The following is a 26,614-nucleotide window of genomic DNA, read 5'->3' on the forward strand; positions in this document are numbered from 1 at the left end:
AACTACTTGATATTTGATTTTCTTGAGGCATCTACCTTCATCATTAAGTATTTGATGGTGATTTTGATAAGCTCATTTCTAGAATACATTTCTTGAGCACCTTATATGGCTATAGCTAAATTCATGTGTTTAAGTTTGATATGATATGTTGCAGTTTTTTTAATTATGGGAATTGGAGAAATTTATGGCTCCAAGCCCAAAGTTTGTGTGCTACTAAGCTTTATGCTTAGCGATAGTCTGTTGCTATCGTAGGTGATGTACCTGAAGAGACTTAAAGATGGTCAAGCATAGATGGTGATCACATTTGCATAAGCATATATATATTTTTGTAGACTTTTGGGGATTTGTACATGAACCATATGATACACTTAGATATGTACTTTTTAATGAATGTTGGCCATGATGTAACTTGAAATTGGTGAATAGTTTATCTCCTTCTTTCTTCCATTCCTTAAGACTTTCGGAGGGTGTGTAAATCGAGTCTAGTTATTTACTAAGTTTACTCTTGAATTGCACTTTAGTGGCGAAGGGGACTTAACTAGTTAGTGCTTGACATTTGAAATTTTGGATTTCATGCCTAGTATGAGTCTCGAATGTAGTAGTATGAAAAATAATCTTCTACTTGATATTAGATACAATCTAAGGTGTTGATTTAATTAAAAGTGGCGCTTCCCATTTTAACTCAAAGAGTCTTGAAGAAAATACGTAACTTTGTATATTAGATTAGTTCGGTTAATAAGTGGCCTTCTCCCTAGGGAGTTTCTACAAATGATATTCTACTAGACACAATCATTTGTGGGAGCGATGCTTGGCATGGTTGAAGTTGCAGAGACAATGGCTTGTCGTGGCATCTGCAACAGTATTTGCTTTCTCTGTAGTAATGCAGAAAACAAAATTCTCCTTTCTCTTTCAAGACTTTTTCTACTATATTCTTGATTTGCTCCATCACATTATTGATGGCCAGATTTCCATTTCCTCCACCAGGGCCAGGATTACCTTTCGAGCAACCATCTGTGTTAGGCTTATAATCAGAAGGCTTAGCTGACCTGATTAGAATAATCTTTAGCATAGGCTTGATACTTTCCATGATAGGGAGTTCTAGTTTATTGTGAGCTGTCAAGCTTTTCTTCTGAAGTTTCTCTTCTACAAACATCAGAAGCTTTTCCTATACACTGCAGTTAAGCCACCATCATGGTCTATCTGCATGAACTTCAGCTTCCCTGTCAAAAGAGAATCATAAGAAATTATGTCATGAATAGTTGAGTTTTGAGAAACAAAAGCAATATACATTCAAGATTCAACAAATCACCCATTTTCCTTTATATTTGTCTCCCCCACTTGCAACCTTTTTATACTACTCAATGTGTGACAAAATCGAATAGCCCCACCTTCAAAAACCCTTCGAGACCTCCTTAACTCATCTCTCCCATTCAAAACTTGCTTTCCTTATTCACTCTTATCTTTTCATGCTACCAAAGCCTCTCATTCTCCCACCACTCCCCTTCTACTAGAGATCCTTCTTTAGTGTTCTCATCCAACATTTCCTTGACATGCCGAAGGCACCATCTCTCAGTTCACTACTACTTCCATGACTAGTTCCTTTGCCATTTCTATAAACCCACCCTTCTAAAGTTTTGCTTTCTCATAGAGTACAGGGTTACTAGTTCTGATGCAATACATACTACACTCGATATGGAACTTAATATTAGGAATAGAACATATATATTGGTAGCACCAACATTTGGATCATTTTCTCCTACCATTTCCTTATTAGCCATTTTAGTCTTCGTTATCCCACAAATCACCCACAAAAATGACATTACCATCTTTTCAACAAGCTAATTGCTAACAGGGGATTCAAGGGCACTCAAAAATTATCCCAAAATTAACTCCTCTTATCTATCACACCAAACGACCCCTAACGGATTATTTGGTTGCTCGTTAACAAGTAAATTATTTATATATTAAAATTATTATAACTAAATCACACACTTAGTAGTATTTTAGTTGCTATGCATAAAATTGAGAACTAGTTTATAATATTATAAATTGATACACGTATAAATTATGAGAAATTTACTTACTATTTTATAGGGCAAAAAATAAAATAAAAAATGCTACATGAATAATTAAATCTTACCTTACTAATAAGTGAATAACTCTAACTAGCAAACAAACAACCCTTTAGGGGTGATTTGTTATGCATAAAATAACTCATACTTATATTGTATATTTTAGTTATGTGTGAGTGTAAAATAATTACACATTGTAATCAATTCGGTCAAATTTTTAAAATTAGCTTATTTTTAAAAGTGGTTAAAAAAATTTTTATGGCAAAAAACAACTTATGTTTGATTATTAAATTTTAAAAAACACTTTTAAAAATAATTGGTGTTTGACCAAACTTTTAAAAAGTATTTTTAAGTTTATTTTTCTCAAAGATATGTTTTTAAAAAGTGCTTTTAGAAAAGAAATTACTTTTTAGCACATCAAAAACAGTTTGTGCTACTATCCAAAGTACTTATTTTCTTGCAAAAGTTTGGCCAAACACTTTTATATTTTTTTATTAAAAAATATACTTTCTACCTCCCAAAAGCGTAGCCAAACATAGTATTAGTGTGCTAAATTTATATAAAGCCATTAAAATCCTTAATATGATATTGAAATTTTAATTTTTAATACATGAGTAATTCTCTTCCTAATTAGTAATCAAACGACCCCTTATATTTTAAAATTGAAACTCTTTTCATGTTTATAATATTGAAAAGTCTATAAAAATATAATAGTAGAATTTTCTTTACCTTTAAAAATCAAACACCATAATCCATTAAAATGATCGTGTAAGTAAATGAATTTAACAAATATGAGGTGGAAGAATGAAAAAACAAACTAATTCGAAAAGCAAGAAAGCCATTACAATAAGTAATTTGTTGTTATTTCTAATTAAAGCCTTTTTAAATTGTACATTCTTGATTAAAATGTCTGTTACTTTTTCAATTAAAAAAACGTGTACCCTATATGGTGTTCTCGAACTAATTTGTATATTCCGCGTAAGACGCATGTACACATATTCAATTTAATATAAATTTAAGTGTCTACTTGTGCATACTTAAAGTTGAAGTATATATATGTTAGCTTAAACCAAATTAAAGAACACGGGTATGTGCTATATCAATAATGTATACAACTGAATCATATTAATAAAAATATTTAATGCAATTACTTCACTTTTTATTTTTCACAATATTTTTTTTATAACCCATGATATTTGAACCAACTTTCACATGTCCCGACTAATTTTAACGTGATACTTGTTTCCTTCCCGTAACATATACCAGATACCTTTGTCCTTTGAAACTACAATAGATGGGAAGAAATCACACGCTGTTTTCAGGTGAGACATCCCTGATAATTTGATACAAGCCTAAGTATCTACCTAATTCTACTTCCATCAAAATTCCCTATGCTATAGTATTACACTGGCTACATTATTTGAAGAAACTCATATAGTCGATTCAAACTGATTTGAAATAGAGAAATAGATGATTGACACTTTGGTTTTATAAATGTAGTATCTGAACCACCTCGACAATTTCACTAGATGCCAGCTATCTCCCAACATCACAAATACTAGACAAAAAAAATTACCGGATGTTAAATCAAACTTCCCTTGGTTACATAGTAGGTATTCAAATACCTTCAAAATCTCTAAACACTACATTAAATTTAATAATAGAATTATTCAGCACATAGTAGCCAGATGCAGTAAAATCATAATGATAGATCTCTGTATTTGAATAAAGTCAACTCTACAATTCTAAATTGTCTAAAGAATTGTCCCAAATTGCAAAATCAACTATTAGTGACTAGTTGCACCAGTTGATGATATGTATGCTCCAGAAACAATGTCTGCTCTATAAAAATACAAAACTGATGTTTCGATCCTTTTATAGAAAAACATCACTTGTTAAGATGCTTTTATTTTGTGCTCATATGTTTACCCCTAATCCCTCTGTTTAAGCTGCCTCTTCTATTCTCCAACTGCAAGTCCAAAACCAAACTAGTAGTCTTTCTTTTTGTGATCGACCTAAACAAGCGATAAGGAACGCAGTTAGGACTAACTGTGTGAGATCGAATTCCAACAAGTATAAGCATGAACGGAAAAATAGTTAAGAGGGGTGTGCCCCTAAATCAAAGAGTTACATTCCATGCACTACCTACCCTAAGAGATTTCTCGGTTATCCGAAGGAAAAAAAAACGAGAATAGTTGAAACTTAGAACATGCGTGTTGTAAAGGAACTACAATAAGATAAAAAGATCCACTCGTATCGACCAAGTATTTACTTAGAATAGATCTGTTTTGATAGATCCGTTTTGGCTTTCCTATTCCATAGATCTTCCCTGAAGAACGGAATGGATTGATCTGACCCACGCTGTCGGGCGCCGGCGGCTGACTCAAGTGCCCCCCGAACCGCGCGAAATGGTCGCCTATTACACGGCTCACTAACTCTGCCTGGGGTGTGGGTACCTATTATTCGTCGGGTAATTTGTCCGCATTAGGCATTCTGAGCTGAAAGGAGGCAAGCAAATGAAGGGAGGCATTACGGGCCGTAATTGTCGGAGTTTTCTCAATCGGAGAAGCCTAAATCTGTCTTCGATCCCCTCATTTATGTGCTTGACAAAAAAAGGGATTTCAATAAGAAAGCAGCGGCCCCATTCAGCTAAGGCTAAAACGGTCGCAATGTTAATTAGGGCCATAGCACTAGCTGTAATACTGACTGGCGGACAGGTTTATTTTTCTGTTCTTTCGGGTTCGAGCCCCGTCAGTCCCGACGTCGGTTTTAACTACTTTCTCGGCCTTCTCACCACCGACCCTAGTTTCAAAAAGAAAAGCACAACTCTCTCAGGTGAATTAAGTCCATTCTTACACCATGAAACCTCGGCGACGATTCCAAACTGGAATCTTCAATAGGCTGCTCGATTTGCCATCTCGGCTCTTCTTGCGCAAAGCCAGGTGCTCTTATTTTACGACGGTAGGGACGGCAGCTGAAAAAAAGGAATGTAGAGAAGAATATCCGTATAATAAAGCTTTCCCAACCGGCCAACGATCCTTCCCGTGCGCTGATCGTGGATAAGACACTCAGAAGAAGAAAAGATGACACGAAGTACTATACTAGTGAGGGAGGAAATCGTATTCCCACAGGATTCAATGAAGCTATGCCTTTTTCCACATCAATTAGTCGATTAAATATTAAATTCAATGGGCAATGAATCCAGATATTTACCCTTGTCTTTCCTTGCTACTTTCAATCAATCAGAAAAGGAGGATTGAGCAGTGGCTTGGGAAATAAGACAACACTTGATGGCTACGCTCCGCCATCCATTCCAAGTTTAGCAAGCGAAGCCGGGAAACGGACCGCAGCGCAACGACTAGGACTCGTGTCGGCGAATTGAATACGCAGCTCTAAGACGAGGGAAGCGCTTAAAAGCCCCTAGGCTTAAAAGCGCTCATCAAACAAGTGCGCCAAAAAAAAGTGGGAGGTGGCGCGCAGCGGAAGATCCTGAATTTGAGACTTTCTACACCAAAAATATTCTCTTAAACGAAGGTATTCGCGCTTGGATGGCGGCTCGGAAAATACGCTGTTTTATAAGAACTTGGTCCACCGGAAGCTCGTAGCACGCCGTTCCCAACCCATGACCAATATGAGCTCGAAGCTTCCTTCGTAACTCCCGGAACTGATTTGGAGAAGAATTCATTCCTCTCCGAGCAGTGAAGCTCTTATTTGACTTTGTATGCGGGGATTTCAGAATCAGGCGCTTTCCCGGGCCGAGCCGGAATTTTTTATTAGAAAGGGCAGGCAAAGCCCGAAGGCTGCTATCCCAATAGGAAGGGCGGAACGAGGAGAGGGGCGTTCAGCCACTTGACTGGTTGGAGAGGGCCCGGCAATCATACCACGGCGGTCAAAAAAGCGTGTTCCCTTCAGATAAGACGCACCGTAGGCCATCCTCGGCCTTCTTCGTTCTATCAGAAATCTATGATTTCCCATCAAGGTTCAGCTGTGAATTCGCAAAGAGGTTCAGGGTTCGTAATTTGAGTAAGGATCTTTCACCTATCTAAATTCGGGGTTCGATGGCTCTGTATGAATTAGCGGTTTTTGATCCTTCTGATCCTGTTCTTGATCCAATGTGGAGACAAGCTGCTGGTCGCGCCTCTGGTCTAAGAAAAGAAGTCCATAAAGGCTTCTTTAGGATTGTAGGGGGCCTGTTCACCTTGAGGCTGAGAGGTTAACTCCTTCCACTCTCAACCGCCTTTGCTTATCTTACTAGTAGCTCTATCTATTGGTACCAGCCAGGGAACTCCCTCTTTGCCTAAGAAAGCAGCAACACAACTCACTAAGAAGCAACTAAAGACTTTTCACCAGATAACTCTATCGGGTTCCTTGCTGTTCTTGTGAGCTTGTTCTTGCTTGAGAGAGAATGGCTTTTGCTCTCAAAATCGTTAAGCAAAAACTAGGTTATTTCTTGTCAAAGATGGTATAATAAAGTATGGACGAAACAACCTAGTGCAATCCTATTAGCTGAGAGCTCTGCTATCCTCTGTTGTGTGTACCAATCACAACAGGTGGTGGCAGCTTTTATAGTTGTTCCCCATTCTGTCCTAGACGAACGTTACTCATGGGACTAGGTCCCTCCATCAGGGTTCATAGTTTGTCAAATCATCAAAAATTGAATATAACATATAGAGAAATGTAATAAATGGTTAAATTCTTTAGTGCTTCGGAAGTACAAATTTGACAATGTGGATTTACTCTCAAACAAAAGAGAGGAGAAAACTATGTTGGAACTTAATGAATCTTTGACATAAGGGTTGTTTCTGGTGCAACTTCACCAGCCTCTATGACTACCGTGGTAGATGCCTATGTTGATGCAACATGTGACGAAAGAAAAAGAAGTGCAGGTGGATGAATTCACCGATATTGTCACTCATCTTACTTAGTGGGGTCGCAATTAAATGTGAATACAATGATTTTTCTAATACAAATACAGGGTCTACACAAAAGCTCTTGATTTCACCCAAACCTGTAGCTGACGCTCTAGTTGTCCCCCGCACATATATCACTTGGGCATCCTCCTAAATCAACCGAGAGGTAAAAGAAATGTTTTTTGAAACTTGTGCCGTAAACATGTCGTAATATTTGTGTGGATATAAAAGCTTTTAATTAAGAAATTATAAGAATGTTATTATTATCTAGACGGGTTAATAAAAAATAGTGTTGAACAACATGAAAAGAAGGAAGTAATATAAAGTGAACAGAGTATTGTTCTGTAACACCCCTCAAAATTTCCCCCTAAGATTCGAACCCTTCTTGTAAATGGATAGGGTCGAACTCGATTATTAAGGAGCGTATGCATGAACTAGGGCGAGTCCCCGAGAAATCTAAGGATGTTGGAGGTGATGTGGGGTCACAAGGGACCCCTAGGACCAAATTAAATCCAAAGGATTCGTCGTGGCTAAGTTTGAGGAGGAGTTCGCCTAAGAGGTCGACCTCTAACGACCCTATATTTTGAAGGACGACAATCTGGGTGGACCACAACCTATTAAATTAAAGTTCATTGAGTCTTCTTTCCAACGCCACCAAGAACGTAAATTTTGAAGTTCGGAGTCAAAAGATATGACGATCCTAAGACGAACTAGCATGGCAAAGATTTCAGGCTTGGGTTGAAATTCTGGAAAAAGGGGCTTGGAGCCCCAGTGGCGCGATGCGCCACTACCGCGCCAGAAACATGCCTCAGTAGTTTGGTATCTGGCGTGGCGCGCCACTATAAGATGTGTAGGATTTTTCAAGCCTAATTTTCAAAACCCAGAAAATATGGTCTTGGCGTTGAAAGGGCGCGATGCGCCACTATCGCACTAGAAACATGCCTCAGTAGTTTGGTCTCTGGCGCGGCGCGCCACTATGAGATGTGCAGGTTTTAGGCTTAATCAGCCTGACGCTGCAATGGCGCGACGTGCCACTATTGCGCCATGAGCATTTTAGCCTATTTTCAGAACTTTTGAGGAGGGGCAATTTGGGAACTTACCCAAATTATATATGTATCACCCTAGACTAAATTGAGACCATATTTTGCAGCTCTCTCTCTCTCTCTAAAAAGCCTTAGGAATTCTCCTCTCTCTCTCTTCTTCTTCCTTTCCATTTCCAACAAGAAGAGTTCCAAGAGCTTCAGGATTCGAGTTCTCCATTGAAGACTCAACATCAAGGTTTTTTTTTCAAGTCTTCACTAAGGTATGTAAGGTTATCCAAAACATGGGTTGAGTCCACCCATGTGCCCTATACCTTCTTTGAGGATAAATGTCCATAGAAATGGAGTATCTTGCTAGGGTTGTGTTCAAGTGAGTTTTGTTCTCTATTAAAGTGATTCTTGTTATGTTGATGAGGTTGAGTCAAGAAACTTCTAAAAAGGAGCCTTTATGTGAATATGAATTGATGAGGAAGAGTTGATAAATATGTCTTGTTGATTTTCTTGACTATGTAGATTGTGATAAATGATGTGTTTTCCTTAAAAGTGTTGCTTAGCTTGAATTATTAATTTAAGGCCTTGAGGTTGTGTTGAGTCTTAAAGATTGATTAAATGAATAGAGGAAATGGTTGGTGATGTTTGAGAGTTGTTATAAATGTGCATTTAATTTCACTCTTGAGAAACATGATTTGGAGATGATTGATTGTGCTAGAGTTGATGAGTTGACAAGGTTTAAATGAGACTTGTCGATATGATTTGATTGAGTTGAATGAATGGAGTTTTATGAGCATTGAGTCCTAGGAGGAGTATCGAGCACCGAATTGGGTAAGAGTAAAGTCCATACTCGAACCCAATAACTACGTCGCCAAACGTAGGAGGGGATTGAACCGTTAAAGTCGGATGTTTCCCCAAAATGTTTGTCCTGACATTATAGGATTTGGTTGGATTGGATCCATGATTGGTTGACTCATTCATGCCCTGGAAAAGCATGAACGGATGCGGCAACCACGTCGGCTTGTTGTACTGTCACTGGCTCATAAGTGATGGTTGTCGGGTAAGAGAAACTCCCACCTAAGTCTTGATAGTACTCTGAGTTGGATTGAGTTGATTGGTCCTGTCTAAACTGTATTCTTGTTTAGACTTAGGACACCTGATTGAGTTGTTATTTCTCTTGAGTTGAGTTCTGACGGAATTGATGTTTCCTTTATGTCCTTCCATTCGACCATTTTACATACCAGTACATTCCATGAACTGACGCCATTTGGCCTACATTGTTTCATGATGCAGAGACAGGTACCAGAGATCATCAATCGGTGCTCCGTTGAAGATCCACACTCACTCTCAGCTAGCGGTGAGTCCTCTTAGTTCTGGAGGATGTTGAGCTCTTCTTGTATAGTTTTGATGCCATTTACTTTGTTTTGATTTTTGGCAGCCATGGGCTTGTCATGGGCACCTTCTAAATTGTAGATAGAGGCTTCATAGACCGGAGTGTAGAAATGTTGGATTGTTCTTTTGAGTAACCCATTCCAAATTGTTGTCAAGTCGACGATTGTTTGGCCTTAGCCTTAATTTATGAGCAGTATGTCATTAATTGAGTTTTCCGCTAAGAGAATGTGATTGAATGAATGTGTGACTGGACTAGGTGGTTCGCTCGGAGGTCAGAAATGGACTTCGAGTGCCGGCCACGCCTAGGGGTACCCTCCCGGGGCGTGACATGTTCCTATGAGAAATTTTGATTAGATAACTAAACTAAAACTAATAATCTCTAATCCTCTTAGGATTTGTGGCAGAAAAGTAAGGCTCCACTGATTCATGCTGTGGTGTCATTAATTAATCCCCCACACTCTGTTTAATTCCAGAATATTAAGTTGGTAAATGAATGACAAAGCAAACAGAGGGTGAATAGAGGGGAGAGGTTGGGTTATGTTGGGCGAGTTGAGTTATTACTCATTGTTTGACCCAAGCAAACTTTGGGCGGAATGGGTCTTGACCCAATAATTATTTTGACCCATTTTGACCCAACCGAATGTAACAACTCCTAAAATGTTGTATGTCGGTATTTCAATTCTCGACGAAAATAATATAGCCTCTGTATTTTGGGTATAACTTTTCATAGGTTGGTCCAAATTAGGTGATTCAAATTTCTGAGTAACCACAACATCATTACCTACAACTTTCATGAGGCACATATCTTAAGATTCAGAGTATAAGTAGATCAAATAAATTAATCTTTGCAAGATATAGTGTTGTGACGGAATTGAGTGTTTATAGAAGAAAATTCATATCTCACTGTAGGTTGCTCCAAATTGGTTTATTCTTGAACTATATGAAACTAGACTTCCATAACTAAAATTCTTATGAGATACCAAATCCTAATAAGGAATTTATCTTATTCAAACGCAGCTCCAAAAAAGAGTATTCTGTTAAAAAGAACTCATCTTACCTACCATGGAAAGATCTAGATACATTTGACATCATTCATGACATAAATTGTCTTCCATTTAACATCATCCATGACATCAATATATTCCATTAAATTTTCAGATTTTCTTTATAATTATTTTATTTATTGTTAGGTCCCTCTTTCCCACCTATAAATACCCACCCTATTTCCTCATTTTATTCATCAAGCTTTCTTAAGAACTTCTTCTCTCTATATACTTCTTCTCAAATATAGTTTTAGTTTTAGTAGTATAAAAATACTACTCCGGTGATTCTTATACTCTGGGTAGTACACAAAACGCTCTGGCGAGAAGAAAAGGCTAGGGGTCCAAGAGTGTTCCAATTCGGAGTAAACCTTCGGATTTAAGGTATGTAAGGCTTTCATAGCATTGGATTGAGTTCGTCCATGCGCCCAATATTTAAATTCATTATAATTGAGTTATAGTTGAGTTTTATCCAAATCTTGAATTCTAAATAAATTAATTCTTCTTCTATTGAGTTTGATATATTTATGCATTAATATTATTATTATTGTTATCTCTCATATTATTGGAATTATTGTTAATGGCTACTTTCCTATGAATTCTAATTGATTTGATGTTCATGAATATTTTTACACATATTTTGAGTAAAGATGTTGGCTTTTTATTATTTTGATTGATAAAAATAAGTTATATGAATTAATACTATATATGTATTTTATTGAGTTTTGAAAGAGCAAAAGAGTTGAATTTGAATGAATTTGAGCAAATGATATTTTGAGCAAGATGTTTTGATGAGATGTAAATGATGTTTTTGGAAGTATAATGATTGATGAACATGAAATGAGATGAGTTTGATGATTTAAATTAAAGTCCAATGAGACTAGATGATGAGTTTAATATGAGCACATATTTTGGGAGTAGTATTGAGCACCGAGTTGGGTAAGAGTTTAATTGACTCAAACCCCAGAACTACGTAGCCAGCGTAGGATGGAGGCTATGCCTCTTAAGTCCCAAAAAGAGGACTTTGATGAATGGATCCAAGATGGTGATGTCCTTTACCCTAGTAAGGTATTGGATGGATGTGGCAACGACATCGCTTCGTTGTATCATCGCTAGCTCATAAGTGATGGTTGTCGGTTAGAGAAACTCCCAACTGAGTAAGCATTGCTTATTACTATTATTTTTATTATTATATTTTAAACTTGCATTACATATTCATGTTGAGATGATGTTGAGTTCTGAGCTGAGTTTTTTTTAGAGGAGTTTCTTGATATCTGTCCTTACCTTCCTGCCATTTTACATACTCGTACATTCCACGTACTGACGTCATTCGACCTGCATCGTTTTATGATGTAGATAAAGGTGTTAGAGATCCTCAACAGGCGCATCGTTGAAGATCATTTCTTTTCAGCTATTTGGTGAGTCCTTCTTGTATTCGAAGGAACTCCTTATCCTTTTATTATTGTTGAGTGTGATGTTTCTTTTGAGGTAGCCATGGAAATGTCATTGGCACCATCTAAGAGTATTAGAGGCTTCATAGACAGAGTTTGATGATGTAATCGGAGTAGTTCTCCTTAGAAACTACTTCTTCTAAGAATTATCTATTTTTCCTTTGATTATGACAAGCCCACATTAGTATTCTTAAGTCTTCCGCTGATGAATAAATAAGAAATGAGACCAAGTGGTTCTCTCGAAAGCCAGAAATGGTTTTTGAGTGCCGGCCACGCCTAGGGTACCCTCTCGGGGCGTGGCACCGAATTTGACCCAACTTGTCTATTTGCCACCGCTAATTTAGCCCCCTAACATTAAAAGCTACTATCATACTAAAGTAAAGAGAGGATGAGGGTCAACAGTATCCCCTAGACTTGGAATGTTTACACATAAGGAAACTCATCTTATTTCTCATATTCAGAGAGCAGTAATATCTGATTTCCAAGATAAAGAAGAGTGCAAAAACAATACAATTATAAGAAGTGGTTTACCTTTTGAATAAACCTGCATACAAAGCCCAAGCGGCATCCTAATTGCCATTTCTTATGCTTCCACAACTGCATTAGAAACATTTCTTTTGCAGTGCTAAAAGGAAATTGTATCATAGTGATAGTGTAGCCGAATAAATCAGGCAAAAGAAATATTCACTTCATAATTTTTGAGTGAAGCTCTAGTATCATGTCAAGGACGGATGGAATCTCCCTTAGAACGTCTACCAATAACCCAATTGTTGTTGCATCAAATGAGAAACCCCTTCCAGTCATTTCCTTAATAAAAGTTGTCATTTCAGTAATTTTGCTACACCTGAGAAATCCCACACAAGGACATTGTAAGTGAAGGCGTTTGGCAAATAACCGTTCTCTTCCATTTTTCTTAGCATATCATTATCTTCATCTAACAAACCTTCAAGACAAAATCCATTTATCATCTTATTGTACGTTGTCACATTCGGAAGCAATCCAATTAAAGAAAGCTTCTCAAGAATAGCACGAGCTTTGTAGAGTTTACCATTTTTGCACAATCCATTGATGACGACATTGTAAATACTAGACAGTATAAAAGGGTAGTCCGGTGCACTAAAGCTCCCGCTATGTGCAGGGTCCGGGGAAGGGCCCGACCACAAGTGTCTATTGTACGCAGCCTTACCTTGCATTTCTGCTAGGCTGTTTCCTAGGCTTGAACCCGTGACCTCCTGTTCACATGACAACAACTTTGCCAGTTACTCCAAGGCTCTCCTTCAAATACTAGACAGTGTAAAGTACAAAGATCATTTGACACGAGATTACATGTCTAACTAAGACCAACTAATTGTATTGGCATCTAGTAAATCATCTTGAAAATACTAGACAATATAAAGTAGAGATTCAAAACCATGTGTATTCTCATAGTTCCCCTTGTCAGTGAGTTTGAGTCTGAACCTATGAGCATGAAGAATAAGCTCTGAAAGAAATTTTCACTTCTTATTTATCGAGTGAAGCTCTGGTATCATGTCAAGGACAGAAAAATAGTTAAGAGGGGTGTGCCCTTAAATCAAGGAGTTACATTCCATGCACTAGCTGCCCTAAGAGATTTCTCATTTATCCGAAGGAAAAACAAAATGAGAATAGTTGAAACTTAGAACATGCATGTTGTAAAGGAACTACAATAAGATAAAAAGATCCATATGCCACTTACCTCGGCTAAAAGAATGAAATTAAGACCCATGTTCAAGCGCTCTTCCAAGAAAGCAGCAACACAACTCACTAAGAAGCAACTAAAGACTTTTCACCAGATAACTCAATCGGGTTCCTTGCTGTTCTTGTGAGCTTGTTCTTTCTTGAGAGAGAATGGCTTTTGCTCTCAAAATCGTTAAGCAAAAACTAGGTTATTTCTTGTCAAAGATGGTATAATAAAGTATAGATGAAACAACCTAGTGCAATCCTATTAGCTGAGAGCTCTGCTATCCTCTGTTGTGTGTACCAATCACAACAGGTGGTGGCAGCTTTTATAGTTGTTCCCCATTCTGTCCTAGACGAACGTTACTCATAGGACCAGGTCCCTCCATCAGGTCTCGTAGTTTGTCAAATCATCAAAATTTGAATATAACATATAGAGAACTGTAATAAATGGTTAAATTCTTTAGTGCTTCGGAAGTACAAATTTGACAATGTGGATTTACTCTCGAACATAAGAGAGGAGAAAACTATGTTGGAACTTAATGAATCTTTGACATAAGGGTTGTTTCTGGTGCAACTTCACCAGTCTCTATGACTACCGTGGTAGATGCCTATGTTGATGCAACATGTGACGAAAGAAAAAGAAGTGCAGGTGGATGAATTCATCGAAAATATTGTCACTCATCTTACTTACTGGGGTCGCAATTAAATGTGAATACAATGATTTTTCTAATACAAATACAGGGTCTATACAAAAGATCTTGATTTCACCCAAACCTGTAGCTGACACTCTAGTTGGCCCCCGCGCATATATCACTTGGGCATCCTCCTAAATCAACAAAAGAATTTTTTTTTGAAACTTGTGCCGTAAACATGTCGTAATATTTGTGTGGATATAAAAGCTTTTAATTAAGAAATTATAAGATTGTTATTATTATCTAGACGGGTTAATAAGAAAATAGTGTTGAACAACATGAAAAGAAGGAAGTAATATAAAGTCAACAGAGTATTGTTCCTATGAGAAATTTTGATTAGCTTTCTAACTAAGCTAATACTAATAATCTCTAATCCTTAGGCTTTGTGGCAGAAAAGTGAGGCTCCACTGATTCATGCTGTGGTGTCATTAATTATTCCTCCACACTATGTTTAATTCCAGAATATTGAGTTGTTAAATGAATGACAAAGCAAACAGAGGGTGAATAGAGGGGAGAGGTTGAGTTATGTTGGGCGAGTTGGGTTATTACTCCTTGTTTGACCCAAGCAAACTTTGGGCGGGATGGATCTTGACCCAATAATTATTTTGACCCAACTTGCTCATTTGTCACCGCTAATTCAGCCCCCTAACATTAAAAGCTACTATCATATTAAAGTAAAGAGAGGGTGAGGGTCAACAGTATCCCCTAGACTTGGAATGTTTACACATAAAGAAACTCATCTTATTTCTCATATTAAGAGAGCAGTAATATCTGATTTCCAAGATAAAGAAGAGTGCAAACACAATACAAATATCAGAAGTGGTTTACCTTTTGAATAAACCTGCGTACAAAGCCCAAGCGACGTCCTAATTGCCATTTCTTATGCTTCCACAACTGCATTAGAAACATTTCTTTTGCAGTGCTAAAAGGAAATTGTATCATAGTGATAGTGTAGCCGAATAAATCAGGCCAAAGAAATATTCACTTCATAATTTTTAAGTGAAGCTCTAGTATCGTGTCAAGGACGGATGGACTCTCCCTAAGAACATCTACCAATAACCCAGTTGTAGTTGCATCAAATGAGAAACCCCTGCCAGTCATTTCCTTCATAAAAGTTGTCATTTCAGAAATTTTGCTACACCTGAGAAATCCCGCACAAGGACATTGTAACTGAAGGCATTTGGCAAATAACCGTTCTCTTCCATTTTTCTTAGCATATCATTAGCTTCATATAACAAACCTTCAAGACAAAATCCATTTATCATCTTATTGTACGTTGTCACATTCGGAAGCAATCTAATTAAAGAAAGCTTCTCAAGAATAGCATGTACTTTGTAGAGCTTACCATTTTTGCACAATCCATTGATGACGGCATTGTAAACACTAGACAGTATAAAGTACAAAGATCATTTGACAGGGGATTACATGTCTAACTAAGACCAACTAATTGTGTTGGCATCTAGTAAATCATCTTGAAAATACTAGACAGTCTAAAGTAGAGATTCAAAACCATGTGTATTCTCATAGTTCCCCTTGTAAGTGAGTTTGAGTCTAAACCTATGAGCATGAAGAATAAGCTCTGAAAGAAATTTTCACTTCTTATTTATCGAGTGAAGCCCTGGTATCATATCAAGGGCGGAAGGATTCTCTTTTATAACGTCTACCAATAGCATCGTTGTAGATACATCAAATGAGAAGCCCCTTCCAGCCATTTCCTTCATAAAAGATGTCATTTCACTAATTTTGTCGCACCTGAGAAATCCTTGCACAATAACATTATAAGTGACATTGTTTGGAGAACAACCGTTGTCTTCCATTTTTCTTAGAATATCTTTAGCTTCGTCAAACAACCATTCAAGACAAAATCCATTTATCATTACGGTGTATGTTCTCACAACAGGGAGCAGTCCAGTGAAAGAAAGCTTCTCGAAAACAGCATACGCTTCGTTGAGTTTACCATTTTTGCACAATCCATTAATGACAACACTATAAAAATGCAATAACATTTGATTTCTGAGAAAAACAAAAGAGGATATAGAACTCAAAATAACAACATTCGAAGTACCTCCTCAGTAGGTCTGCCTAGAAAACTCAAGCAACGTTCTTATTGCCATCAACTTCTACAATTGCACAGTATGTCAATTCATTGGCAAGGATAAAAAGGAAATTGTATCACAGCCATAGTGCAGCCGAATAAACTAGGCTAAACAAATATTCACTTCTTTTTTAGCGAGTGAAGCCCTGGTATCATATCAAGGGCGGAAGGATTCTCATTTATAACGTCTACCAATAGCATCGTTGTAGATACATCAAATGAGAAGCCCCTTCCAGCCATTTCCTTCATAAAAGATGCCATTTCACTAATTTTGTTGCACCTGAGAAATCCTTGCACAATGACATTATAAGTGACATTGTTTGGAGAACAACCGTTGTCTTCCATTTTTCTTAGAATATCTTTAGCTTCATCAAACAACCATTCAAGACAAAATCCATTTATCATTACGGTGTATGTTCTCACAACCGGGAGCAGTCCAGTGAAAGAAAGCTTCTCGAAAACAGCATGCGCTTCGTTGAGTTTACCATTTTTGCACAATCCATTAATGACAACACTATAAAAATGCAATATCAATGTATTCTCTCTTTCTTTCTAACTTATTAAAGAGTGACATAGCTTCTTCAACGAATCCGTACTTAAAATAACCATTGAGCAAAGTGGAATAAGTGCATAAGTTAGGTAGGGGCCCTGTAGATTCCATCTCATTGAACAATTGTTTGGCATCACCAGTTCTTCCAATTTCAAACATACCATGCAAGATAGTATTGTAGGTAACAATATCAGGTTTTGATCCCTTTTGAGAAATTTCACAAAACAATTGCATGGCCTCGGCGAGTTTCCTTTTCTTACAGTATCCATTTATCAGTATGCTTTAGCTAAAACTGTTAGGTTCAATGCCCTTATCTACCAAGCTATAAAAAATTCTCCTCGCTCTATCTAGTTGACCTCGCAAACAATAGCCATGCATTATCGCATTGTAGGTGATTATATCAGGCTCTACACCCTTTTCGACCATGTGTTTCATTACTTCCTCGGGCATCTTCAACTTTTCCTTCTTTGCATAGTCCATCTGTTAGTATGTTGAAGGTGCACAAATCTGGATACATATTAAGATTCACCATCTCAGAAAACAAAATCTTAACCTTTTCCCACTAACCTAGCTTACACAAACCATCAATTAATGAATTATACGTTAATATGTCTTGATGAATGCCTTTCTATTTCATCTCATTCAAAAGGTTGATAGCAACATCTGTGTTTCCATCTTTACATAGGCCATCTATGGCAATGTTGGGCTTAGTGCCACTCCCTTGTTCCATTAACCGGAGCAAACTTAAAGTCTTTTGAATATGACCCCTTTTGTTGAGCCCATTCATGACAATTGCATACATTACTTCGTTAGGTTCACAAATCTTCTTTCTCACCAATTTCTTGAACAATTCAACTGCATCTTTGACCTTATTTTCATCAAACATTCCCCTTATTAGAGTGGTAAACAGAATGCTACTCTTTAAGTAAATGGGTAACACCGAAAATGCACAATCGGAATGATGCATTTGATTGAAGAGAGTAACAACATCATCTAAACACTCAAAATTGCAACTATTTACAATAACTTTAGTAGGGCGGCATGAAGAAGAAGAAGAGTAAAAATGGGAAATATGAAAGGAAGAGATAGAGAGAATAGAGCCATTCCATTTCCGCAGATAAATTCTCCTCATCTTCAATCTCTCACTCAATTTCTCCATAATTTTCAGTGTGACCTAATTTTATAGAATGCATTGTATAAATTAGAGTTTCTTATTGGAGAGATAACGACTTATTTTTAAGTATAATAATATGCTAGTCAACTAATAAGTTATCGATTGGTTCGATATCAAAGTAGTAATTAACACTCTGTTTGGACGGTGGTTTTTCATGATTATAGATTGTATGATTTGTTATTGTTTAATGATAATTTTATTGTTTGGTTTGACTTATGATATTGTATCGTAAGTAATAAATTTACAAAAATACCCTTAATTATTTCTGAATGTCAATGCGGTGTCGTTACAATCTCACAAAATGTTACCATTTCCTTCTTCTTCAATCAGATCTCATCGAGTTTTCATGGCTTCAACCATTCATCGACCTTCTGTTTAGATAGAGTAATCTCGTAATTTTAAATTAAATATATATAAAATGTATTTAAAATATTTTTAAATATATAAATTAAAAAATATATTAAAAATAGAACAAACGAACTAAAACTGATGAAGTATAACATTTGTTGTGTATGAACCTTGTTTACTTAATTCTAGATCTCTCTGGTTTAGCTTGTTTAAGCTCTTCCGAGTTTAAGTTAGGTCTCTTGACACTATTCATTATTAAAATATAAAATACGAGATTTGAATCATAAAAATAATATTAGTAGTATAATTTACTACCTGCTATACTATTCTATATAGAATAAGAGGCTAGGAAGCACATAGCTGGACTTTACTTCTAAAAAATTGATATTTTTTTGTTTTAATTTATTTGTATTATTTTTTTTTACTTTGTTATATAGTTTAAAATATGTTTTAAATGTTATAAATTATAATAATTGACAACTTAAAATATTTTGTTTGGTTTAGTATATTAAAAAATAACATTTATTGCATAAAAATATTTATTTACAAAAATATCCTCAACAATTATGATGAAAAAAATGTAAAAGGGATTTTGAGGGGCAATTGAGTCTTTAACTATAATAATGCAAGCATTAAATCCCCCTGCATTACTAATACCTAGAAATCCATGGCATTAGTAATGCAAGCCTTAATACATAATAGAGTTTATAACTAATGTACCAAAAAAGGTACTACTAATACACCTAATTAATGCATGCATTATTTTAGTTAACACACTCTACCAAACGGCCCCTAATATCAGAAAGGTAGATCTCTCTGTCCGAATAAAGTCAACTCTACAAATTCTAAACTATCTAAAGAAGTTCTAAAAAAAAGGTAGCCCGATGCAATAAGCTCCCGATATGCGCAGATTCAGGAAAGGACCGGACTACAAGGGCCTATTGTATGCAACTTTACCATGCATATCCAAAGAATGACTCAAATTGTAAAATCAACTACTAGTGACAAGTTGCACCAGTTGACAATGTCCGCTCGATAAAAATACAAAACTGATTGTTTCAATTCTTTTATTGCTGAGAAAACGAAGCACTTGCTAAGATGCTTTCAATTTACTTGTGCTCATATATTAAAACTTAATCCCTGTTCAAACATCCTCCTCTATTCTCCAACTGTGAGTCCAAAGCCAAAGTTGTAGTCTTTCCTTTTGTGACCGACCTGAACAAGCGATAAGGAGCACATTTAGTACACTGATGAAAGTTATACAGCCAAACTGTGTGAGATTGTATTCCAAGCAGTAAAAGCAACAAGGAAAAGAATAGACAGAGGGGTGTGCCCCTTATCTACCAAGTTTGTATCCATGCGCCCTTCGGAGATTTCTCGGTTATCAGGAAGAGACAACAAAAAAAACAGGTGAAAGTTTGAAGCAAAAGCAAAAAGGTGGGAGGAAATCAAGAAGCTTTTCATATTTCAGCATCATTGAGAGGAGGACAGACAGCCTCAATTCTAAAATAAAGGCGTTAGGAACATGTATTCTGTGAAGGAGCTACGACAAGATAAAAAAGTCCAGATGCAACCTACCTCAGCTGATAAATTGAAATTAAGACCCATGTTAAACCACTCTTCCAATAAAGCAGCAACACATCCATTGGAATCAATCTTCCCTCTGAGACTACACTGTAATGCATGAATAAGTGTTGTTTTAGAAACAAAATTTTAGTATTCAGTATTTATAAAGAGAATACCAAAGTACATACATAAAAAAGTATAAAATAGTATTAGTACAAAACTAATTATATAGATTTTCAGAAAAATTTACAACAAAAGGTTACCTGCCGAAGGATGTAATAACCAAAGCTTGATGTAACATCTCTAGACATATGGTTGGTTGTACATAAAGTCTGATGCTAGAGACAGCTGCATCGCAGAAAAGAGTTTAAGAAAAGCAAGTCACAACTGAAGTCCTTAAGATACTAATTCAGTGCAACCATTCCCGTACATGGTGCAACTTTCTGAACATAACTTGGTGCAACTATTCCCGTACTAGTAACTTGCCCTGCATCAACCTGCAGATAAATTAACAAACGTTAAAAATGTGAAAACCATTAAAAAAGATATGATTCTCTACAAAAGACCCCCAATTATCTAACCAGCATCTTCTTGATCCCTTTTATAGCAGCACTTTAGTCATTCCATAGAAACACACGCAGAAATATGATTCACTACAAGTTTCAAAAAAATATATGATTCTCTACAAAAGACCCCCAATTATCTGCCTTAAATTTGGAGCTTTCATTTTTAACGAGATTGTGCACAGTTGTAGCAAATAGTACAGTTACACAAGATCAAACCACCAAGTTAGAAACTAGGAAAAAAGATTTCCAAGCCAACAGGAAACTGCAAAACTACTGGAAATGCACATAGTAAAAGTGTCAAGACCAACACTAGCCTGCAAGAAATCAAGTTAGATTCTCGGAAAAAATAATAACATAAACAAAGCTTGTTGTAACTCAGTGCAAAACTAGCAACTTGCCCTGCATCAACCTGCAGATAAATTAACATACACTAAATAATGTGAAAATCATTAAAAAGGTAAACCTAGAAAGATGAAAGACAATTACAAGCAATGCTGGTGAAATCGGCAAAAGAAAATATAACAGATATTTTTTTTCTTTGGGAGGGTTTACTCAGTGTTTCTCAAGATACCAAATAGCACTGAAAATGATATTACTAGACTTATAATGTGTACAAAAAGGGAACTTACCATTATTTCTTTTTTAAGAAAATCGGTATGGTCACCATTTTTTCTCAAATCAAAACTGATGTCTGGAAAGCTCAAGCGATGTTCTAATTGCCATCACATTTGGCAAATGCATTGGGTGTCATTTCTTTTGCAGGGATAAAAAGGAAGCTGTATCACAGTGATAGCGTAGCCGAATGAACCAAACAAAAGAAATGTTCACTTCTTATTTTTCAAGTGAAGCTCTGGTATCATGTCAAGGACAGGAGGATTCTCCCTTACAATGTTTACCAAAAACTCGGCTGTAGTTGCATCAAATGAGAAACCCCTTCCAGCCATTTCCTTCATAAAAGATGTCATTTCACTAATTTTGTTGCACCTGAGAAATCCTTGCACAATGACATTATAAGTGACATTGTTTGGAGAACAACCATTGCCTTCCATTTTTCTTAGAATATCTTTAGCTTTATCAAACAACCCTTCGAGACAAAATCCATTTATCATTACATTGTATGTTCTCGCATCAGGAAGCAATCCAACGAAAGAAAGCTTCTCAAAAATAGCATGACCTGCGTCAAGTTTACCATTTTTGCACAATCCATTAATGACAACACTATAAAATGCAATATCAGTATATTCTCTGCTTCTTTCTAACTTATTAAAGAGAGACATAGCTTCTTCAACAAGTCCACACTTAAAATAACCATTGAGCAAAATGGCATGAGTGTATATATTCGGCTTGGTCCCCGCAAATAGCATCTCAGCGTAAATTTGTTTTGCTTCACCAGTTCTTCCAACTTCAAACAGACCTTTCAAGATAATATTGTAGGTAACAATATCAGGTTTTGATCCCTTTTGAGAAATTTCACAAAACAATTGCATGGCCTCATCCACTTTCTTTTTCTTACAGTATCCGTTTATTAGTATGCTATAGCAAAAAATGTTGGGCTCAATGCCCTTATCTATCAAGATATCAAAAATTCTCCTCGCTCTATCTAGTTGACCACACAAACAATACCCATCCATTATTGCACTGTAGGTGATTATATTAGGCTCTACACCCTTTTCGACCATGTGTTTCATTATTTCCTCGGCATCTTCAACTTTCCCTTCTTTGCACAGTCCATCAGTAAGTATGCTGAAGGTGAGCACATTTGGATAAATATTGTGGTTCACCATCTCAGATAACAAAATCTACCCTTTCCCACTGACCAATCCTACACAAACCATCAATTAATGAATTATATGTGACTACATCTGGAGGAATGCCTCTCTGCTTCATCTCGTTCAAAAGAGTGATAGCAGCATCTAAGTTTCTATCTTTGCAAAGGGAATCTATAACAATGTTGTAGATATATATGTCGGGCTTAGTGTTCCCTTGTTCCATTAAACGGAGCAAACTTAAAGTTTTTTCAGTATGCCCCCTTTTGCTAAGCCCATTCATGACGGTTCCATACATGACTTCATCAGGCTCACAAATCTTGTCTCTCACCAATTTTTTGAACAATTCAACTGCATCTTTAATCTTATTTTCAGCAAAGATTCCCCTTATTAGAGTGGTAAAGGTTACAACATCAAATGGAATGCCTCTCTTCAAGTAAATGGGTAACACCGAAAATGCACAATCAGAACGATGCATCAGACAATAACTATTAATCACACCAGTCAAGATGAAAACATTAATTGGGATACCCAATTTCTGCATTTCTCGAAAAAGAGAAAGGACAGCAGAGTAATGCTTCATACTTATCATATTGTTAAACAATTTAGAGAAATGGAAAAGTGAAGGAAGAGGTTTCATTCTAACCATTTGATTGAAGAGATTCACAGCATCATCTAAACTCTTTACTTTACCCTTTCCTGAAATGGATATATCAGAATAATCTCTTACTGTAATTGCAGGAGCAGAATGTGAATTAGGGAAGAAAGAGATAAAGGGAATAGCATTGCCATTTCGCAGAGAAATTCTCTTCATCTTCAATGGTTAATGGATGTCTCAGTGTTGCTCTGCTCAGCGTGCCCTAATGTATAGACTTTGTGCTTTTTGGAATTATATAGGTATGTATATCATATGTTACTCCACAAGTCCATCATATAGTACATTATTGCAAACCTTATTGTGTATAAAGAAAATACACTAAAAAAGGGCATTCAAAAAAGAAATGAAGCAGAAAGTAGTACCTATCATCAGTTGCTTCGCTTTCAGAACTTCAGTTTCAGGCGTGACCGTGATGAACCTGTTCTGCAAACCACACATTAATTAAATTGGCATCATTTAATGGAATGCCTATCTGAGATATACTACTCCTCAAATAGATAGAAAATGACAATACAGAAGATAACAAATAGCATTGGAAATGCTATTCCTAAACATATAATGTGTACACATAAGGGTAACTCACACTATTTATCATATCAAGAGACCAGTAATACCAGATTTTCAAGATAAAGAATAGTGGAAAAACAATTAAAATATCAGAAGTGATGTACCTCCTCGATAAGCCAGCATGAAAACCCAAGCAACGTTCTGATTTTCATTTTTCATCTTCCACAATTGCATTGGATTCCTTTTCATGTGAGGTGATAAACCGAAATTGTATCAAAGTTATAACATAGCCGAATAAACCAAGCGAAAGAAATATTCACTTCTTGTTTTCCACATGAAGCTCTGGTATCATGTCAAGGACGGAAGGATTCTCACTTATAGAGTTTACCAGTAACTTTGCTGTAGTTGCATCAAATGAGAAGCACCTTCCAGTCATTTCCTTCATAAAAGTTACCATTTCATTTATTTTCCTGCACCTAAGATATCCTTGCAAAATAACATTGTAAGTGACATTGTTTGGAAGACAATTGTTCCCCTCCATTTTTCTAAGCATATCTATAGCTTCATCTAACAACCCTTTTAGACAAAATCCAGTTATCATTGTATTGTATGTTCTCGCATTTGGAAGCAATCCCATTGAATAAATCTTCTCAAAAATAGCATGAGCTTTATCGAGTTCACCATTTTTACACAATCCATTAATGATAATATTGTAAGATATAATATCAATAGTTTCTTTCTTTCCAACCAACTTATTAAAGAGTGACATAGCTTCTTCAACGAATCCGTACTTAAAATAACCATTGAGCAAAGTGGAATAAGTGCATAAGTCAGGTACTTGTCCAGTAGATAGCATCTCAGCGTAAATTTGTTTTGCTTCACCAGTTCTTCCAACTTCAAACAGACCTTGCAAGATAGTATTGTAGGTAACAATATCAGCTTTTGATCCCTTTCTAGAAATTTCACAAAACAATTGCATGGCCTTAGCCAAATTCTTTTTCTTACAGTATCCATTTATTAGTATGTTATAGCTAAAAATGTCAGGCTCAATGCCCTTATCTATCAAGATATCAAAAATTCTTCTTGCTCTATCTAGTCGACCACACAAACAATATCCATCCATAATCGCATTGTAGGTGATTATATTAGGCTCTACACCCTTTTTGACCATGTGTTTCATTATTTCCTCGGCATCTTCAACTTTCCCTTCTTTGCATAGTCCATCTGTTAGTATATTGAAGCTGCACACATCTGGATAAATATTGTGGTTCACCATCTCAGAGAACAAAATCTTAACCTTTTCCCACTGACCAATCCTACACAAACCATCAATTAATGAACTATATGTGACTACATCTGGAGGAATGCCTCTCTGCTTCATCTCGTTCAAAAGAGTGATAGCAGCATCTAAGTTTCTATCTTTGCAAAGGGAATCTATAACAATGTTGTAGATATATATGTTGGGCTTAGTGTTCCCTTGTTCCATTAAACGGAGCAAACTTAAAGTCTTGTCAGTATGGCCCCTTTTGCTGAGCCCATTCATGACGGTTGCATACATGACTTCATCGGGCTCACAAATCTTCTCTCTCACCAATTTTTTGAACAATTCAACTGCATCTTTGACCTTATTTTCAGCAAAGATTCCTCTTAATAGGGTGTTAAAGGTGACAATACCAAATGGAATGCCATTCTTCAAGTAAATGGGTAACACCGAAAATGCACAATCAGAACGATGCATCAGACAATAACTATTAATCACGATATTCAAGATGAATTCACTAATTGGGATACCCAATTTCTGCATTTCTCGAAAAAGAGAAAGGACAGCAATGTAATACTTCATACTTATCATATTCTTAAACAATTTAGAGAAATGGACAAGTGAAGGAAGAGGTTTCATTCTAACCATTTGATTGAAGAGATTCACAGCATCATCTAAACTCTTTACTTTGTCAAAATTGCTACTGTTTAACCCAACTTTACCCTTTCCTGAAATTGCGGAAGCAGAATGTGAATTAGGGAAGAAAGAGATAAAGGGAATAGCATTGCCATTTCGCAGAGAAATTCTCTTCATCTTCAATGGCTAATGGATGTGTCAGTGTTGCTCTGCTCAGCGTGCCCTAATGTATAGAATTTGTGCTTTTTGAAAATTTTTAGAATATTTTACAAGTAAAAAGGTGAATAATTCTTATAAATTATTACTTTTTCTAATGTAATTTATATCATTTTTTTAGTTATCCCAAAAAAAAATGTCATGCTTCCTTGTTCAATTTTAGTTATTATATATTTTTTTAAGAAATAGCAAATCAATAAGATATTTTTTATCGATTTTCAGTTTATCTTTTTTGGTTCCTAATGGTTTGGTTTTCGATTTAATCAATAAAAAATGCTCATAAAATAATTATATGACTTTTTCAATAATTTGGCGCGACAAGACAATAATATAACTTTACGGAATACTCATAAATTAGAAACAATAGTGAGTTAGTGACTAACATGAAAAAACTTTCCAAGTGCAACACAAATAAAAAAACTAAGACAATAATGTGAATTGAAGGTTAAAGGACAAACATAGTAACCAATAAGGTATTGATATTAAAATTTGATATTTATTTAGGTGTATAGTAGCAAATTACTATTGTTTTAATAAGCAATCAGTTTACCCAATAACCCAATATTAAAAATCAATATCGAATCAACAACCCTACTCTCCACAACCCCTTTTATGGAATTATATAGGTATGTTGTTTTTGTTGGATAATCTTAGATCTTGAAAAATATTTTGGACAACAATTAATTAATCTTGAGAGTAAAAAAAAAAGTAATTGTATTTTCTTGATATGTTAAAAGTAACATTACAAAATCTTCTCATATTTTTTAAATTTTGTACCTAGTCAAACTGCATTACATAATTGTGACAAAAAAATATATTTTAAAATGTGAAAAAATGGAGATTTTTTTAACTATTTTGTTTTATTTATCATTTGTACACGAATTATAATGGATGGTCAAATTTAATCTATTTGGGATTGGAAACATAATTTTTTATATTAGGTTTCTTCAAAATTAAATAATTTTTATTTTTGGATAATAATTTA

General features: G+C 35.9%; 1 protein-coding gene across 7 annotated transcripts; it reads right to left on the minus strand.

Annotated features, from left to right (window-relative positions):
- Positions 1 to 3,682: 3,682 nt before the first annotated feature.
- LOC129901562 (uncharacterized) lies at positions 3,683 to 25,646 on the minus strand. 7 transcript variants are annotated; one of them, XM_055976799.1, is made up of 7 exons: positions 23,681 to 23,842; positions 23,372 to 23,432; positions 22,998 to 23,050; positions 20,450 to 20,516; positions 20,283 to 20,367; positions 20,032 to 20,127; positions 19,417 to 19,668 (listed from the first exon to the last, which is right to left on the minus strand). In XM_055976799.1, the coding sequence occupies exons 1-7, from the start codon at positions 23,726 to 23,728 to the stop codon at positions 19,587 to 19,589; spliced, it is 492 nt and encodes a 163-aa protein (XP_055832774.1). In that variant the 5' UTR covers positions 23,729 to 23,842; the 3' UTR covers positions 19,417 to 19,586. The 7 variants fall into 7 exon arrangements, 2 of the variants coding, with proteins under 2 accessions (XP_055832774.1, XP_055832773.1); XR_008769871.1 differs by lacking the exons at positions 19,417 to 19,668; positions 20,032 to 20,127; positions 22,998 to 23,050 and adding exons at positions 3,683 to 4,087; positions 21,215 to 21,999 and having other exon boundaries at positions 20,283 to 20,994; XM_055976798.1 differs by lacking the exons at positions 22,998 to 23,050; positions 23,372 to 23,432; positions 23,681 to 23,842 and adding an exon at positions 25,423 to 25,646.
- Between the last annotated feature and the right edge of the window lie 968 nt (positions 25,647 to 26,614).

This window comes from Solanum dulcamara, chromosome 8 (genome assembly GCF_947179165.1).
Source record: "Solanum dulcamara chromosome 8, daSolDulc1.2, whole genome shotgun sequence".
In the NCBI taxonomy this organism is placed as follows: Eukaryota; Viridiplantae; Streptophyta; class Magnoliopsida; order Solanales; family Solanaceae; genus Solanum; species Solanum dulcamara.

Bases quoted from the DNA above. Each gene is read 5' to 3' on its own strand.
- LOC129901562 (XM_055976798.1), bottom strand. From the start codon at position 25,590: ATGAAGAGAATTTCTCTGCGAAATGGCAATGCTATTCCCTTTATCTCT. The intron at 20,517-25,422 runs GTTAGAATGAAA...ATTTATCTGCAG, and splicing joins TGAATCTCTTCAATCAAATG to GTTGATGCAGGGCAAGTTAC. The intron at 20,128-20,282 runs GTAACCTTTTGT...CATGCATTACAG, and splicing joins GTTATTACATCCTTCGGCAG to TGTAGTCTCAGAGGGAAGAT.